General features: G+C 38.2%; 1 protein-coding gene and 1 long non-coding RNA gene across 2 annotated transcripts; one reads left to right on the forward strand and one right to left on the reverse strand.

The window, feature by feature from the left end:
* Nucleotides 1–211: 211 nt before the first annotated feature.
* LOC109044465 (carboxylic ester hydrolase) lies at nucleotides 212–18444 on the forward strand. The gene is made up of 10 exons (XM_019062188.2): nucleotides 212–566; nucleotides 1384–1530; nucleotides 3039–3183; nucleotides 6129–6314; nucleotides 7073–7269; nucleotides 10554–10701; nucleotides 12489–12673; nucleotides 14059–14197; nucleotides 16115–16247; nucleotides 17512–18444. The coding sequence occupies exons 1-10, from the start codon at nucleotides 372–374 to the stop codon at nucleotides 17705–17707; spliced, it is 1671 nt and encodes a 556-aa protein (XP_018917733.2). The 5' UTR covers nucleotides 212–371; the 3' UTR covers nucleotides 17708–18444.
* LOC140225215 (uncharacterized) lies at nucleotides 1448–6120 on the reverse strand. Its single transcript, XR_011900353.1, has 2 exons — nucleotides 3453–6120; nucleotides 1448–2644 (listed from the first exon to the last, which is right to left on the reverse strand). It is a non-coding gene; the product is annotated as an uncharacterized lncRNA (long non-coding RNA).
* Nucleotides 18445–18914: the final 470 nt, after the last annotated feature.

Raw genomic sequence — 18914 nt, forward strand, 5'->3', positions numbered from 1 at the left:
ATACAAATTCGATACAAAATGGCGGTGTGAGAGAATCGAAGATTTCACCAAGTCGAAAATAGAGAATAAATTTAGATGTTGCAACCATGCATGACGCCGATGCAAGCGCCGAGCTCGGACGAGTATTTTTAATTGCCTCATTACAGCGGCCTCGAGTCGGCCTGCATATAACTTTCAATTAACCTCGTGACGCGAGTGCTCGGCTGACGCAAATTTTTCGCCGCTTGCACGCAGTGTAGATCCAGTCAGAGATCGAATAAGTCCTATATAACGCAGAGCGCTGCAGGTAGGATAGAATTAGTTAGATAAGGAACATCCGATTGCCAGTACCACTTGGGTTTCACGCGAGAGTGGACGCTGCTCTGTTTAAGATGAAGGTATCATTTTGGGCGAAATCAGCACTGATTTTTTCGTGTGGTGTGTTATATTCTTGTGCCCTAGAGGTTTCGATTCCAAATGGGAAGATTATTGGATTTGATACGTTGAGGACGAGGGATGGAAGAGTGATTCACAGCTTCACAGGGATCCCTTTCGCTAAACCTCCGGTTGGACCTTTAAGGTTCAAGGTTAGTTTCATACAGTTTAATTCATTGTTATTTAAATTTAGACCACCTCATCAGTGTTTCGCTAAAACGCCGACCGTAGATTGTTCATGATTGAGATTTGATTTCAGAACCTTTATTTAATTTAGCTTTTTTGAAAGTATACAAAAATTGCAAAATTATATGCGCCAGGATATATTTTATTCAGGAATTTTATATTTCATTGAATGGTTTTTGCAAATATTGCATTTATTAATATTCACGTGCTTTTTTGATGGCATAGCACTTATAGATCTGCAATATTAAACCAAGTTTTCTCATCTTAAAGGCGAAGATTTTATCAAATTTTAAGCGATTAACATGACCTATAATAAATTATAAAAGCCCTTAGCTCAAGAATGGTGATGTCGATGGCCACAGCAAAAATCTTTTATCTCTATTAAAGCGTTTAAAAATCTCTGGTGACAAAAAAATATACGAAAATAATTGATTGGTTTTCTCTCGAGTAAATTAGACTTGAGCAATGATATGCAAATTTCCGATAGAAGATACATTTTCCGACCGATAAGTCATCGATTGAGAAATGTTAGGCAATTGTTCTGCTACATTTTAGCATTTAGTTTCCAAATTGTATGAATAAATAATGTTATATTTGATGAAAAATCTCTACCTCCCATGCGCGATGTAAGTAGGTGGTTCATAAATAATCTTATTTGGATGCAACTGAAAATTCGATTTTTTCAGTCGGAATACTTCGTCCTCTCCTAGTTACGAAGTATTGCTTGGGGGTATATGACCATGACCACATGCCGTTGATAATATTTTGCTAATGCACTTTCAGGAGCCGCAACCAGCAGAGCCATGGAAAGAGCCACTTGATGCCACAAATAATGCAACAATGTGTGTACAATTCGAATTCGCCAATCTATTTGATCCTAATGATCCAGGCCAGGAGGACTGCCTTGTCCTTCACGTGTACTCTCCGAAGGTAAGCTTTTGAGTGAGGAAAAAAATAAGCTTATTCAAGAGGCACAAATTGCAATTACACTGGTAAACGCATTGTCATTGCATCGGTGTGATCTACCTCGAGCCTCGGTGCAAATGGGAGGTATGCTCTGTTATTGAAATGTTTTGTTATGAAGTTGAAATAAGTTGTCAAATCTCACTGCATTGCAAAGTGCCTGTCTTCCTAATACATAGAAATTATTTAGCTCATCGTTTAAAATCGCCATTTATTGTCTTAAATATGTAAATATATTGCAATATTATTGCATTGAATATTAATTATATCTCAGTACTGTCGTTGAACTGTTGTATGTAAGTTTTAGAGTTATCGATAAAAGTAAAGCTTAATTCATAAATGTCAATAACAAATTCATAAAGTCAATGGCTGTTGAAAGTCGAGAAAAATTTAAATTGAGGATAGTAATCCGAATACAAATAATATTGATTAAGATTAATTATACCCAAACGAATCCAATTGTAGAATCGGGCTGCATTATGCAATTTGGAACTATAAATTCTGGCTCTTCTGGAAAAACACGTATATGCATAGGGAAACTAATGGCACACACGTTGTTTTTGAACCGGACTAGAATTTATAGTTCCAAATTGCAAAATGCACTCCATATTCACAACCTCGTAAAATGTTCCTAATCATCTTCTGCCTCTTTCTCTCCGTATTTCTCATCCGTGCTTTGCACGTACAATGCTATTTGTTTTCTGTAGCGTTCCATTCAAAATAACTTCCAATTTCCAAGTTCGCTTATCAATGATGAAACTAAAAATAACTTGTGCGAGTATCTTAGCTTCTAACGTTTTAAACTTCCTCTTATTCTTTACCCTGGAAACGAAAACTATTCGCAGTCAATGCTTGATCATGTTAATAACCCTCCCTTTCCGCTGTATGAAACAAGGTCGGATCCACGCTCAGGAGCCCAGGATGCTGACGGTATAAAAGGGCCCGCAAGGGGCCCGTGGGACCGAGCCCCCGGTCCGGGGCCCGCGGTGCTGCAGCACACCGGCATCCCAAATCCCAAAAATCCGGCCCTGGCGTGAGGGATGATCTGTGCGAACGTTTTCAGCTCCGCAGGTTGAATTTCCTAAAAAAAAAATAAAAAATAGATAGATAGATAAATAAGTAAATAAATAAAAAAATAAATAAATTACTACTTCTTTGTTTTCTTTATCGGGAACAATGGTCACTTACTTTTCTTCCTTTTTCGCCCGCTGCAAATTCGGTTGTCACTATTTACACACTATTTACACACCTATACAGTATAAATGTGTAAATAGTGACAATCAAATTTGCATCGGGCGAAAAAGGAAGAAAAGTAAGTGAAATAAATAAATAGATAGATAAATACAGAAATGCATAAATAAATAGATAGATAAATACAGCGATAAATAAACGCAGTTATTTCAAAACATTGCAAAAATATTGAACCATGGGTTTTTATCATTTCCATGCTTCGAACGGACTGCCTTATTTCGTAGGTGGACAAGTCAGCAAGACTCCCAGTAATGGTCTGGATTCACGGTGGTGCATTTCAGATGGGAGCTGGCTCCGTCTACGGGCCAGAGCTACTACTAGATAAAGATGTTATATTGGTCACCATCAACTACAGACTGGGAACTCTTGGTAAGCGTATGGTCAGAGGTCATTGAGCAAAGTGATATTAGGGTCCATTTGTATAGGGTGATGAGTTTTCTGAAATTCAAAACTTGACTTTCCCTAGTAAAAATAAAACAAGGGGTAAACTTTAAAATTGTTGTTATGGCGCGCAATCGATTCATGTGCCTGTAAAGTTTATCACATAAAGATTCAGCGCGCTTACACTGCTGAGCTAGTATACTGAAACAGCGAGTTGTTTAAGCGCCTTCACAATGAGAGAATACCACAAAACTTACCTGCGCGTGGAGGCAATAGGTTTCAAGTAAGTTCTAACAGCCAGATGCTTCCCGTTCAAAATTGTATATTTCTATGATGCAGTGGTTCTAGTAAATTGATATTCCTTATTTTAAGTACGAGTTCTTTTGAATGTTGTATAAGGAAAGAATGGCTCTGTATGCAAGATTCCGGAGTTCCGTCTTGAGAATTTATTAAGAGGTCAAAATGATCTAAAATAGCGAGGAGTGAAAGGGACATTAAGAAAACGGAGAAGGGAAGAAGGAAAGCAAAAAAACAGGTGGCTCTGTAAAATTGAGAAGAAATACGTAAGTGCAGCAGGCCTTCAGGGTAAATATGTAATCTTGATTACTTTAAACACATGCATATTATAAAAATATTGTATTGATATTCTTCAAAACAAAAAGAATGAGTTTCATCCTGGATTGCAAAGGAGGTTGAGGGTTAAAGAGGGAGAGGAGGACAAGATAAAAGATAGAGTTAAATGGAAAGAGCAGAAATGAAATAATAATAGAACTGAGACAAAGGTACACAGGCAGCCCAAAACGGAAATATTAAAAGCAAAACAAGGAAACAGTGGAAACAAGGCTTAAATACATATATATACACGGGACATTTCGGTGTCTCACGACACCATTATCAATCGCTAGAACAGTATGAAAATAAAAAAGAAATTAAAATCAAAAGAGACCAGCGCGGCGTTGCATGGTTATGAAAGACTGCAGTGATGGTTTCAGGACATTTTGCATTGTCAACGATTTTTTGTCCGCGCACCTTTTTTGTCCAGTAGTCTACGCCCACACGTAAAATAAGCAACAGTGACTTGATCCAAGCGTTATATTTCAGTCGGTATGTAAAATTATATTGACAATATGGAAATGAGAAATTGAGAGGGAAAGAGGTGTTGTTATGGTTGCTCATTTTCTAAATGAAATGTTATTACTTTCTCCTTTTGAATCATCTTTTTAAATTGTCATTGGTGAATTTTTGGTTTTATTTCTATCCTTAAAATATTCGATGGACAATATACCTTATATATGTATGGGTACTTTTTTTATTTTATTTTTTTCTTTCTTTAGGAAATTATTACTTCATTTTGAAAACATTTATATTTTTAAAACGTGGCAAATATTTGTAAAACCTTTTCCAAGCGACATTAATCTCAATGAGCCGCATAGTTGTGCCGACAGAAACTGCAAAAATGAATAATAGAGAGGAAAAAACCAAGGAGCACGCGATCTTTAGTTTTAAACCATTTGTACATCGATCTTTTAGAGTCAAATACGTCAACTTTTTGAGCGTTTGGTTGCGCGTACACCTCGCTGCAGCACAATAAAAGCACAAAATGTAAAAGAAAAAATTAAAGTGCTTTGGAAATCATTAAATTTGACACGGAACCACCAATATTTAAAAAACACACATTATATTATTATTCTCCTTTGATAAATTGATACATATTTTTTCCATCAGATTAAATGAGAATAATCAATGCAGAGTGTGCAAACATTTCAAAATCATGAGTTAAAAAACGCTGACTATGCGAGTATAAAATATTAAAGCCTAACAGAGCGGAGCGGCGTGCTGCCAGCGCGAGAGGCTCACTGGCGCCTACAAACCCAAGTGGATACTTCGCGCATTGCACAATGCTTGAAGTATCCACTTAGGTTTGTAGGCGCCAATGCGCGTTCCGCGCTGATCGCCCGCTCGCCGCCGTGCGGCGGCGCCTGAAGCAACTATTTCACAACAGAGGTGTTGCACAGTATTATACGAAATTGAACGTATTAAGAATGACAGACATCCTTTAAAAGTACAGATCTTTCCTCGCAAAATAAATCAAGATACTTATCGTGCACGGGAAAAATCTAAGAGCCTTTAGCTGAAGCAAATATAGAGGTTTATCCGGTTCAGGTATAACAAGATTGGAATTTCTTGAAAGATAATTAAGTCCTGTTACACCAAAGAGGTGTAGAGAGTTTCAGTGAATTTTGTCTCATGGAATTGACGCTCCCCCATTTTTACCAAAACTCTCAACTACATATTATTCTCCATTGGACCAAACGGACAAAACAAAAAACAAGCAAACCCTCATTCTTCCAAGACATTATACATTTTCATCCAAAAACGTCGTGAGCAATGATCGTTTGTATTTACATGTGGGCCAATTAACTTTGGGTCTCAACTGGCACGTGGACCAAAACTCCCGTGCCGAAAAAACGCGTGGACGTAAATTACTGGAAAAGACAGGTGCGCGGACAAAAAATCGTTGACGAAATGTCCTTTAACCGTAGTAATAACTACAGCGACTGCTGCGTGTTATCACTGCAGTCTTTCATTACCATGTAACGCCGTGCTGGTCTCTTTGAATTTTAATTTCTTTTTTATTTTCGTACTTTTTTAGCGGTTGATAATGGTGTCGTGCGACACCGAAACGTCCCATGTATTTTTCTGTATTTTAGCCTTGTTTCCACTATTTCCTTGTTTTGCTTTTACTATTTTTGAACTAATAATAGGGGATACAGAATCACTTTTCAGTTAAATTAAATGCAAGTTGCATACTTTAGAGCCTTCTCTCTATCATGCACGTTCTAAAATGATGCAAAAAGAGACGTGTATGCCTCGTGTGTTTTTACAACTCTTTACTCGCCAAGTATTTGAACCTTTTCGTATTATCACCTAAGGGTTCCTGAGCACTGGTGACGAAGTAATCCCTGCCAATCTTGGTTTGAAGGATCAAGCTCTCGCGATTAAATGGGTCCACGAAAATATCGAGTACTTCGGCGGAAATCCCGATTTAGTAACCTTGTTTGGCGAGAGTGCCGGAGCTATGAGTGCTCATCTGAATCTTTTGTCACCGCTAAATAAAGGTAGGTGACTTACAGTAGAGTGCCATTTTCTACTGTAGAGACTGATCATATACGTACTGATTGATTCGTTGATCGTTAATTGTTGATCGATTTATTTCTAATTACTGTCCACGGGAGAAGGCATCTTGGTCCCGACCATCATTGACTTTTGAATCTATTTTTTCCTCGATGTCTTCCCGCTGCTATTTCCCGCCTGAGTGAAATTAACTCGTATCTGAGTGAGTTTTCAAAATACGGGAATAATTATTCTGGAGCCATTTTTTAGCTCGGACTAACTCTGAGTAGTTCACACAACTCCTGACCAGAATTTTATTTGATAGTTTAGTCCAATATTTAAAAGTATTGTGAGAAATATTCTTGACTCAGTATTCACTAGATTATTTCTAGAAGAATTGCTATCTATACCATACCTTACAGTTCTGAGCCGACCACTTTTCTATCTTTTTTTTTCAGAATTTTATTTAAATATAACGTAACTACTACAAGTATTTCCTTGTATCTATCTACATGGTTTAAAACTAAAACTAACTAACATCCTAGGATGTTACTTTTACACCCTATTATGCTACGTTAACTGCCCGAGTGTTAATCGCAACATCCAAGAGTTGTCGCACATTTTTTTAACAACCGTAACATCGGGATGTTACTACAGCATCTTTTCTTTTTTTTCGGTGTACATCCGGTATTATAGCTATGTTTCCCCATTCCAATTACGATTCATGTTTGAAACCTTACCGTTTTTCTTAATCCTCATGCAGGTCTGATTCATAGAGTCATATCAATGAGCGGATCTGGATATTGTCCATCGGCAATCATACCTCCACAGTTGCTTAAGGACAGGACAAAAGCACTGGCTGTATTGTGCAGCTGTCCACCTGAGCCCTCTCACGAACTCCGAAAATGCATGCAAACGGTTCCAGTTGAATTACTCGTACAGATGGCCAATAGGTTCCAAGTAAGATTTCATTAATCAATTTATCTTATTTATGTTTCCGGGAAACAAATCCGAAGTAAATTGGTCCAGTAGTTCCCGAAAATGTGTCAATTTAAATCAAGATAAATTTTGCAACGTCGGTGGCGCAGATCGAATCATCGACCCAAGCAGCAGTGATCGTGATAGATAGAGAATTTTATCGGTTGGTTATCGCGATTATATCGGTGGCAATACATCGAGATATTATCGCGTTAAAAATTGCGATATATGGCGATTACATCGCTACACATCGCAATTTTTAGTTCGATAAAATCGTGATCAATTTTCGTCGATAAAATCGAGATTAAATCGCCATTTATCGCGATTTGTACTTCGAAAATATCGCGATAAATTGTCGGGCGATAAAAGCGCGATTTTATCGCGATAGGATCGAGGATAATCGCTCAGACGTTGATGTTCCTGGCGATTTTATCGCCGATAAAATCGCAATACATATAGCGATTTTTCCTTTGAAAAGTGCTACTTGGGGAGGGGTTCTAGCACATCTAAAAATTTCGTTTAAAAAGAACCCAAATTCAATCTGGAGTTCGTTATCAACCTCTGACCAGTACAGACGCGCAGTGATTAGAGCTCCCTTATCTTCTGTGTGATCAAAAGTGTTGTGTGGCTGCTCTGCAGCATTGTGAGTATGCCCACCTCATCACTTTTCTGGACTTTGGAACAGATTTCAATTTGTAAATTGTGTAAATAATAAAATTTTTAGTATGCCGTTCTACTACACGCATAAAGACATACAGCGAAATGCTGCTTTTGCATACAGGTTTATTTGCATCCACAGGAAACCTGTTCACACATGCGATATATGCACAAATATAATTCTTGATGCCTCTTGTATTCACGCCGTCCCATGGCGATCATGTAAACTGTGCTGCCTTTGCAACCAATCACATGTATTGGACAACACATGTATACCATTAAAAGGATCCGTTTTCCCTAACGATCACCACATAGAAGGAACGGATACACAACGTTATGCTGTCTTTAAACGTGAAGTTCTCGACAAGTTTTATGCCGAAAACTCCCCGCCCTTTCAATCAACCTTAAAGGCCACACCCATGGAAGAAACTTCAAGACCTTCTTCAGCGAACTCCAATAATTCAAGCAATTTGGTCCCTGTCAAAAACAGTGAATGGACAACTGTGATTAACAAAAGAAAACGAGGCACCAGCTCATCCGATAATGGCTCTACTGACAATGAGCCTACAAAAAGTTCCAGTGCGAACCCCAAAACCAAATCTAACAAGCTAAATCAGGGGAAGTCCCCCAATGTAAATAAATCTAACTCTAGTAAAAATAGTAACAATTTTAATGTATTAGATATAGAAAAACCGGATAAACCGGCAGCTAAACCCCTTCCTCCCCCCCTTTTTGTTTCAGGAGTAGGGAAACCTCTTATTTTCAAAAAGGTAGTAGTAGATCCCTTAGTTAAGGACGCCAAAATTCAAATTGTAAATAAATCTCAAGTTAAGGTCTTAGTTAAAACTCGTGATGAGTACAATACTCTCTTTAGCCACTTCAAGTCTCAAAATATTAGCTTTCATACTTATCAGTTTAAGGAATGTAAAACCATTAAACGTATGATAAGAGGACTTCCCTCTGATTACCTAGTAGACGACATTAAGTCGTCACTTGTCTCTCAAGGCCTGTCGGTAATTAACGTTACTCAGATAAGGCACTTTATCACCAAGGCTCCAATGCCACTGTTTACTTTAGAGGTTGAGGCGTCTCCTGTAGTCGCCAAAAAACTCGAGAAAATTAATTCGATTAATAACCTGATAGTAAAACTTGAATTTATGAAAAAAAGCAAAGTAATTGCTCAGTGCCAAAATTGCATGGCATATGGGCATACCAAACACTATTGTTATAGACAGCCGAGATGCGTCATCTGCGGCGAATTTCACGTCGTAGATGAATGCAATCGTAAAAAAGAGTCTCTGTCGACCCTTACACCCCTTGTACCCACATGCGCCCTTTGTGGCGGTCAACACCTAGGTAATTACAGAGGGTGTGGGGTCTACAAAGACATTAAAAAGAAAAGGCTTTCAAAGTTTGTTAATCACAAGGCAATACCGCCCACAAATCTCACCACCCCAGCTATAAACCTCCCAAAAAATGCGGCAAGTTACGCTAATGCTCTCAAAGGTAATTCTCAGCCCAATAAAACAAATGATAATAGAAACGACGCCATTCAGTTTTATCAAGCGATTGATAGACGTCTCAACACCTTGGAGCGTCTTGTTACAGCTCAAGCGGAGCAAATCTCCTCCCTACTCTCCACTATTAGCACATTAGTGCAGTCCCAAAATAATATGGAGGTGGGAAACTAATAAGTAGTTAAACCACACTCCGAGTGGGTTGGCGGGGCGGGTCGGGTCGGGGGGCCGGGGGTCTCTCTGCCGGGTCAACCAATCAGTTGTAAGAGGAGCTGCTATTGAAGTGCCAATCAGAGCTAACCATGCCAAGGCCATTCTCTCCCATTCTGATTGTTTGCCCTTACGGCGGGGTGGCCCCCGGCCCTCTGCCCCTCCCCGCGCGCCTGCCCACTAGGAACAATTTTACTCTTTATCATTAAACAAATGGCTGGGGTATTACATACCCCAGACCAATATGATAAGGACATAACCTTATCATCCGTTTCTTATTTAGTTATACCATTTATATTCAATTTAATCCACGTCAATGGATACCTTTGTAATTGCTTAGGTAGTAGTGACATTGCTTGTATTTCTGCACAAAAAAATTAAAAAAAAAAAAAAAAAAAAATTCAATCCGTTGACTTGTTTCCGAGACTTCCGAGAGGAGGAGAGGTTCCTTAGAGTTTTAAATATATTGATTGATATCCTGCTCATATGAGCGTAAAATGTAATTCATTCGGGTACTCTTTGATATCTTCATTACTCAAAATATAATTTAACATGGAAAATTGGGAATTATTACTGAAATTGATGCGTTTACGAGCCGACTTTGTCTGAAATAATTGTCAAATGAAAACAAATCATGAAAGAATAAAATGCAATTTGGACTATATTTCGTAATAAGGAACGGAATAGGTGTAAAAATGTAAAATATCTCGCTGATTTAAGAAGCAACGTTCGTGCCATTAGTTATCCCATGCCGATAGGTGCTTTGATTTTTTTAAAAAAACTTATCTTTTGTATATCCACGGAGGAGTTTCTGAATATTTTGAAGGAGTAATGAACCTCATACTTTTTCACTAACGCTTCGTTGTTTTTCCTTTTTTACAGGACTGGGTTGTTGGCGATTTGAATTTTGCACCAACCATCGAGTCCGAAACGAAAAATGCTTTCCTTCCAAAAGAATTAGATAAATTGGGGTCCAAAATCCCTTTTATGACAGGAATTACCTCTGGCGAAGGAGGTTTCTTTGCTTCCAGTAAGTGACAGCACATTCTTGGAACATACGGTAGTTGATTCTCCCGATAGAAATTTTAAGCGCTCAGCCGATAGGCAGCGCTTTTTTATTTCGACTTGCCTCTGAGTGCCTCTGAGTACTAGTATACTAGTGCTAATGCGTTTAAATGGCGCACCAGCTCATCGATGTGTAGGCTTTTTTTTGGGGGGGGGGGGTCCATTTTTAAAATAAATAAAGCTGTGAAAACTGTATTTTATGCTTTTAACGTAATGCGCAGGTAGTTTCGATCGTTTGTCTATAAGAAAATTTATTAGCGGTAGAGTGATTCTTATCGAAATTGATCGTTGAACTCAAGTGAAGCCTAAAAAAAACGCGCCTGATGAGCTCAACGGTGAGCTCATTTTCGGGAAACAAAAATACCCGTTTACGGTTTCCTTGGTAACCTTTGTTTGCTATCAGCTGATGTTTTATTTCCATTTCCCAGCCAAGTCGACGGAGTTTATACTTCCTTTCTTCACTAAATACATATACTAACACCTGAGCGCTTTTCTAATACGACAGTATTAGAACTTTCCCGCTTGTTTTGGTATTGATGTCTGCTCAAGAGACGGCAACCGTGTTCAAAGATGTTAGGTAGATGGTGTTTAACCAGGAGCATCTACCTCTTTGGCTCATTTTTGAACGATACATTTTCCATTAATTTTGATAGTTCGATGTTGACATTTTACCCCATTTTTAAGGACGACCTTTGTTCGTTTTTGAGCACCGTTCAAGATTTTTGAAAATTTCGCTACCCCGTTAAATACGGCTTTCACTCACAAGAATATTTGCTGCCCCCTTTTCTCCACCGAGATTTTGTTGGAAGGGCGCCCATATTGGCTGACTGACTTTTTTCACGAAGCAGTCAGAAGGCGATCTGTGGTCGATCGCTGGGCACCCGAAATATACGCATAGAAATATCCGAGATTACACGATTGAACTGGTCATCAGGATCCTGATTAAGTATATCATTCGAGAAATTAAGTGAGCAGTGCCAGATTTTAGACATACCTATCTCGCGGCTCGTAAATGTAACCAGATGCATGTTTAACAAGGAGAGAAAAATCTAGCACCGGTAACTAGATTTTCTAAGAATTACCTATACATAGTGAGGAATCTAGTAACCACTATTTTTGTATTTTTTCCTCTTTTCTTCTCCTATGATTCTGGGATGGTTCTAGGAGACTGATATAAGGACAACATTTTGCAATTTGGAACTATAAATTCTACCCGGTTTAAAAACAACGTATGTGTCATTAGCTCCCCTATGCACTTAAGTGTTTTTTCAGATGAGCCAGAATTTATACGTCCAAATTGCAAAATGCAGTCCATATAGTCCGCTTGTCGCCTTAATAGCTTTGACCGTTGTCGTACAAAGATGAGTGGCATTTTCCATTAGGATTTAATGCAGAAGTTATAGCCAAAGAAACCTTTGTACATTTTATTGCCTCCTGTCTGACTATCGGCTTCTCTCATTAAAAATTTCCCACTACGTAACGGTCGTTGAATGGTATTTTTGACTGCTATATTTGACTTAGTCAAGCAGATTGTTGCCTCCGTAACACTCTACTTTGTGAAAAATATTATTGGTTGCTTCTTTTAACTTTTTAATATCAGTTAATAGCTGAGTTTTGAAATCTAAAATCTTCATTACTGCAATCTAAGATTATACTCCATTTTTCCCCGTGGAACAAATAATTTCCTAATTTGAAAACTTAAATAGCAGTTCAGAAATTAAGCTTTATGCTTATGTTACATTTTTGTTATAGTCATAAACAGGGTAGGACTCGGAAACGAACTGAAAGAAAATCCCCAGAGGGTTTTACCGAGTGCTTTACTACTGAAGTCAAGGTTCCCGAGGGACAAACTTTCAAGCGTGGCCAAGCAAATCCAGAAATTTTACTTTGGCGATAAGCCTTTGGACATGAATGCTTCAATGGAAGAAGTCATCAACGTGAGATAAATTATTTTTAACTATAACTATGATAGCAGTTTCCATGGGATGAGTTAAATTACACATCTTTAAATGGTTGACTTGTATACTTCAGCAATAATTCAAGGTTTTTGACGTCATCCTCCGCGGTAGTGACACCCTTGGTTTCTTCCTCTTTTGTTCAAACAGTGATGCAGAGGGTGCAACGCGAAATTTCAACGACATTAAACACAAACAAAGTGTGGTGAACTGATTGACCGCCTATCCTCCTCGCGTCGCATAGTGGATCGAGTCAATAGGAGAGGTCGGACTAAATTTGGAAACTTTAAACGATTATAACTCCGTTTATGTAAGACTTTGAAGTTCTAAAAGTAGTTTCATTGGTTTTCTCGTGACATTTTCTCCCTGCAGAACCACCCCTCAAAGTTTAAAATGTGACGAATTAAACATAAAAATTTGCAGCTTCAGTCAAAAATTTCATGTCCGACCTTTTTGATTGACTCAATCCACTGTGCGTCGAGTGCGTTATTTCCTGATAAGGAGATCCTCGAGGCGCGAATCTGTCTGTTTCCTGAGTTGTTTTATGTTTTAATGTCGTTGAAGTTTCGAGTTGTACCCTCGGCAACACTGATTGAACAAAAGAGGAAGAAACTAAGGGTGTCACCCCCGCGGTGGATGACGTCAAAAACCCGACTTTTCAATTTTAGATATTATCTCTATTAATATTAAAACGTAGAAAGTTGCTGTTTGAAAAAAGCAAAGAATTGAGAAAGAATGAAGACATTTTTAACCCATAAGACTGCGATTTTAGAGGGAAAAAATCAATTCCCTGAAGTTGACACGCGGTGAGAAAAAACCTTAGTCACTTCTTTTTTTACTTTTTCCATAAAAGAAACACGAAAAGTCAACCCTATCGAACACCTGAAGAAAAAAATGTTAAGCGGGCAGAGGAGGAACAAACGGCAGACATTAGACGACAAACACAACAAATCACATAAAATCGCAAGAGATGGAACAAACATCTGTTAGTATATTATATTAATCGTTATTTGAAAATAGTACTTTTGACCATATTTTAAGGGTTTGATAGACGATTTTGGGATGAATACTGCCTAGTGATTGATCTCGAGATTGATATTTCGATATATTCCGAATAATTCTCTTGATAATGGAAATTTGAAATCTATCGACCGCACTCAGCATACATTGCTCAAAAGCTGGGGATTCACACCTCAAACCGAGATAAATAAACTCACCAAATAAATATTGAAATTGGGCATTTTTCCATCGAAACAATCAAGTATCATTTAATCCGCCAACGAGGTTTTCTCTGAAATTTGATATACGATTAATTTATGATTATCGTGTATTCTCGAACTTGTTTTCATTTATAATCATTCTTCCAGATGTTCACGGATAGATGGTTTCTACATGGAGCCGTTGAAGCAGCCAAAAAGCACCATGGAGATGCGTATCTTTATTTGTACGATCATCTACACGCTGTTTCTTTCAATGACATTTTAGATGGAGCAGGCATAATCAAAAGTAATCTACATCTCGATACTGAGGGATGGATTTTATTTTCCCTTTATTTTCCTCTTTCTCCAAAATGACTATTTTCGTATTGTCTTTCTCCAATATTCTGCCGTGCTAAGCAAGAACGCTGTAAATCCATCAAGATTTCCCCGCGTTTTTTGGAACTTAACACATTATAAAAAAAACTGTTTTACCTATGTTTACTATCTCAAATTTTCATGCCAAATTCTTGATAGTATTTAAGAAAGAATTCTGTAAAAACATTGTTGCAGAGTACACAAGTTTTTCTGCTATGATGCACTGTTTCCAAATAATTTAAAATGACGTTTCACGGCGTTTTTGCGTTGCTCAGCAAAGTTACCCACACGCAAAAAACTCTCAGAACTCAACATAGTTTTTTCTCTTAGTTACGTCGATTCTTTTTTGCCTTTTTTGAGTGTTTGTTGGGGGAAAATTTTCACAGAGCATCCTTTGGACCGCATTAAGTAGAAAGGAATCAAGCCCTATCAGCTATTATCAAATTTAACTGGGCGACCCTGGTAAAAATTGGCGATCGAAGCTGCGTCTCAAAATCCCATAGGAGTTCTCATAGCCGACTGAAGAAGGCGATAGAAAATCATGTAGCTGGCTGTAGAAAGTGGAAAAAATCATACGACCGGGCTACACGAAGCGATAAAAAATTATACAGCCGGGCTATAGTTCCTATCGCTGGGCTTTACACTTTATCGCCTGGCTGTTGCTTTTTCGCCATCGGCTTATAAAAGGCTATTAGAAATTGTGTAGAAATTCGTGTGCTTTGTAAATCCTTCAGTATGCACGGAATCACCTTAATATTTACAAAACGCACATTATATTTTCCTTTACTACATATTTTTTTCATCAATCAAAATGAGAATAATCCATACAGAGTGTGCAACGATTTCTAAGTCATGGGTTGAAAACGCTGACTCCACGAGATTAAATATTAGAGCCTAACACAAAGCGGAGCGGCGGCGCACTGGCGCCTACAAACGGAACAGGGATACTTCACGCATTGCGCAATGCGGCGGCGCACTGGCGCCTACAAACCTAACAGGGATACTTCACGTATTGCGCAATGCGTGAAGTATCCCTGTTAGGTTTGTATGCTGGCTGCCCGCCCGCCGCGCCCCGCCGCAGCGTACCACGGCGCTTAAAGCAACTATTTCACACCAGAGGTATTGCACAGTATCATACGAAATTGAAGGCGCTCCAACATATTAGGAATGTCAGGCATCCTTCAAAAGTACGGAGCTTTCCTCGCAAAATAAATCAAGATACTATGGCCCAAAAAGAGAGCGGTAATCCAAAAACCGAATCCGTAATTAGTAACGTTTAGCATACACTTTATCGCCAGGCTGTTGCCTAATCGCCATCGGTTATAAAAGGCTATAAGAAATTGTGTTGCCGGCTACAGAAGCTATTGGAAATCTCACAGCCGGCTGTGGGCCTATGGTATTTTGGAACACAGATTCTACTGCCAATTTTTACCAGGGAATTCAATTTTTTACATGAGATTGTGCAGATGCATGACGGTTGTGCAGATTTATTTGCAAATTCCAGTGAGTTTTCTGAATAGCACGAGGCAAATTACTTCAAATTTTCCAAAAAATCCGCAAAAACGTTCTCTTGTAAAAAATTAAATTACCCAAATAAATTTGGCAATAGCTGATATGACTTGGTTCCTTTCTGCTTGACGCTGTCCATGTAGCGAGCAGTGGCATTAACTACTTACTTTCTGGTTTTTGGTTTTTAAATCCCTTATTCCGCGGACGATAACACTTGTGTTTCCTTTTTTTTTAAAATTGACTGTAGTCTCATCCCCAATTGTTTTTTTCTGTTTTTTTTTATACTAGTACCGCAATGAATTTTTCTCCATTTTACATGTATTCAATGCCCTCTTCGTAGGTGTAACACACGCAGATGATCTACTCGATATTTTCCCGCTTCAGCTATACTTCCCGGAAAGAACATGGACCGAAGCTGATGTTAAAGTCTCCAGAAAATTTATCGATATTATAACTGATTTTGCCAAAAATGGGTGAGTTTACCAACAACTTCAACGTACCTTAAGGGAAATTTTGATTTATTTATTTAGAAAAGCAACCGAAATCCAATCAAATAATAGAATATGCTTTCAAAAGAAATTTCGAGATCTGAATGGGAGTGTTAGATTCGGTGTTGCAAAACCTTATACCGCCGTGCCAAGAAAAAACGCCGCATAAGCATTCAAATAATGCCAAATTTCCTTTCAAAAAAATAAAGAGAGTTATGAACCTTCTCCCTTGAAATTTTCAGACACTTTATAGATCATATTATGAACAAAGCTCCCTGCAAAATTAGAAGGAAACAAAATTGCGAATTTTCCCGGGAAATTTGTGTTTCGTCAAAGGAGATTTGACAACGTCTGAAGGCTCATACGGCGTTCTTACTTAGCGCGGCAGTACAGTTGTCGGCGTTCAAAAATAAAGTACCATGAGGAAGGTTGAAACAGTTAGATTTAAGTGTGAAGACATTTCTCTCGTGTGGTTGGTTGCCTTCTCACATATTTGCCGATGTCATTTTATATTGCCTGTTCTAAATCTTGTTTGTTCTAAGCATCATGTGAATGACAAAAGGAGACACAACTGAAAAAGAAATTCAGTAATATACATGTATAATATGAAGAATGCGATTTCTTCTTGGTGGAGGGAGTTAAAAAGGCCTTTCATTGGACGCATTTTTGCAAAAGAAGACTACATCGACGGTGAGACTGCAAGAAACCGTATTCCGGTTGCGGTGTTTCAGAAATCTCCGCTTTTATTTTATTTTTAAAGTGAATACCAAACCAGCATCACGACTCAAAATTTTTTCAGAACATAGAAAAGAAAAATTATAGACGTCCTCAATAAAGTATTTTTACTAGTTTTCCGCTCGGAAAAGAAAGATGACCGTTAGAGTGCAACCGAGGTGCGCATTCTGCAGTTTCACCATCGATACATAGTCATATAAACGTAGATTATATAGCTTCTTTTGGAATTTTAAGTCTAAATTTGGAAAAAAAATTACCGACAAAAGTATACCAAACACTTTGTTATTTTCGCAATGAAACTGCCAAGCTGAACTCTAAAACTGAGCAACCTTCTCAAAAATGTAAAACAAAATATGAAGAATTATACTGTAAGTTAACCAGCTGTTTTGATGACGTCTTCAGGAGCAATCAAGTAATATATAATTTTCTGCATAGCGCTATCGCCAATAGATTTGCAATTTTACGGCTTCCCTTGAAACAATTCATATATTTCTTCCTTTGTCTGATCGTTTAGGAAACTCACTGATATCGACTCGAAGTTGCAGCCAGTAAGCAAAACGGCAAAGACGCAACAATACCTACACATCACGGCACAAGGGTTGGCGGTTAAAGAAAATCTCTATTCAAAAAGATTGAACTTTTGGCTGTCGTTGTTGGATGGTAAATTAGAGGAAACTGAATCATCAAGGCAAATACGGGATGAATTTTGATCACAAAGACAATTTACCGCGTGCATGGTTCCTATGTGTATGAAAGAGTAGGAATAGACTTATCGAGGTATCCGTCCTACTAAAAATACTGAGTGCTCATAAATGTGTTTGGAGATTTAAACGCAGGAGTAGAAAAGTAGATAGGTGCATAAAAACGCAACCTCAACGATCGTTACCTGGTAGAAACACAATTTGACATGTTTCTTCTTCAACCCCCACCCGAGAACACTCCCCTCCCCCTACCCATGTCAACCATGTCAAATCAAGAGCATCGCTGTGGATGTGGAAGCACGGGATACTAGAATGCCTTCAATTCTTTGATAGGCAACACGGACATCCATCGTGCACGAATAGTTGTATCAGGGCGTTGGGCACCGAATACCTTACTATACTCGATGCAGTGACCAAGATTATCTAACGACGAAGCGAAGCCTATATTCCATGCTGTACCATCTTTAAAACTTCACAACCTCTCTCATTTGCTTTCTGGCACCCGAATACATTCCTTTACAGGGTGCCTCAAATAAAAAAAGTACTTTATGGCTCGACTCCTTTCATTCAGGAAGACGAATGTTAAATCCTACTCGTTGTTATTAAAAAAAAATCATATGTTCGTTTTTATTTTCTCTTTTCGGCGTCTCCTGGGTGACGAATCTTGGATAAAAATGTATAACTTTCATGGTCTTTTCTCATGTGCGTTGAATAAAAAACTGATTATCCAGTGCACTGGTAAATAACTATTCAGTTGAATTTATTTCAATTAATATTACTTAAAAGTCTTAGTGTTGTTGCAAGTATTGATGTTGCCAACGTAAGTCAAAATGCCCTAGATACAGTTAGGAATAAAATATTACCCTCCGTTCCAGAAAATTTGAAGTCACTTATACTCGCATATTTAAATCCCTGTTTGCTATGATATCAAAGTGTGCAATATGCAACAACATAGTGATACCAAAGTTGTCTCATTTTCCTAGGAACGATACGTTTCCCTATTGAAATCTATTTTTGCGTGTCAATTTGTAACTTACCGCATTTTAAATTGGACGTATTTCTGCCAAATGAAACCATGTGCATAAAGCATGAACCCTGAGACCCATAAGAATGTATGAATAACAGAGCTCACGTCATATTGCACATAGTTTCGTTTGGCAAAAATGCGTTCAATTGAACCGTATATAGCTCGGAGGAAGAACTTGGCAGTTAAATA

The sequence above is a fragment of the Bemisia tabaci genome, chromosome 8 (assembly GCF_918797505.1).
Source record: "Bemisia tabaci chromosome 8, PGI_BMITA_v3".
NCBI lineage: Eukaryota > Metazoa > Arthropoda > Insecta > Hemiptera > Aleyrodidae > Bemisia > Bemisia tabaci.

Excerpts from the sequence above, each read along its gene's own strand:
- LOC109044465 (XM_019062188.2), top strand. The coding sequence starts at position 372 with ATGAAGGTATCATTTTGGGCGAAATCAGCACTGATTTTTTCGTGTGGT. Across the intron at positions 567-1,383 it reads TTGGACCTTTAAGGTTCAAG|GAGCCGCAACCAGCAGAGCC; the intron begins GTTAGTTTCATA and ends ATGCACTTTCAG. Across the intron at positions 3,184-6,128 it reads CTACAGACTGGGAACTCTTG|GGTTCCTGAGCACTGGTGAC; the intron begins GTAAGCGTATGG and ends TTATCACCTAAG.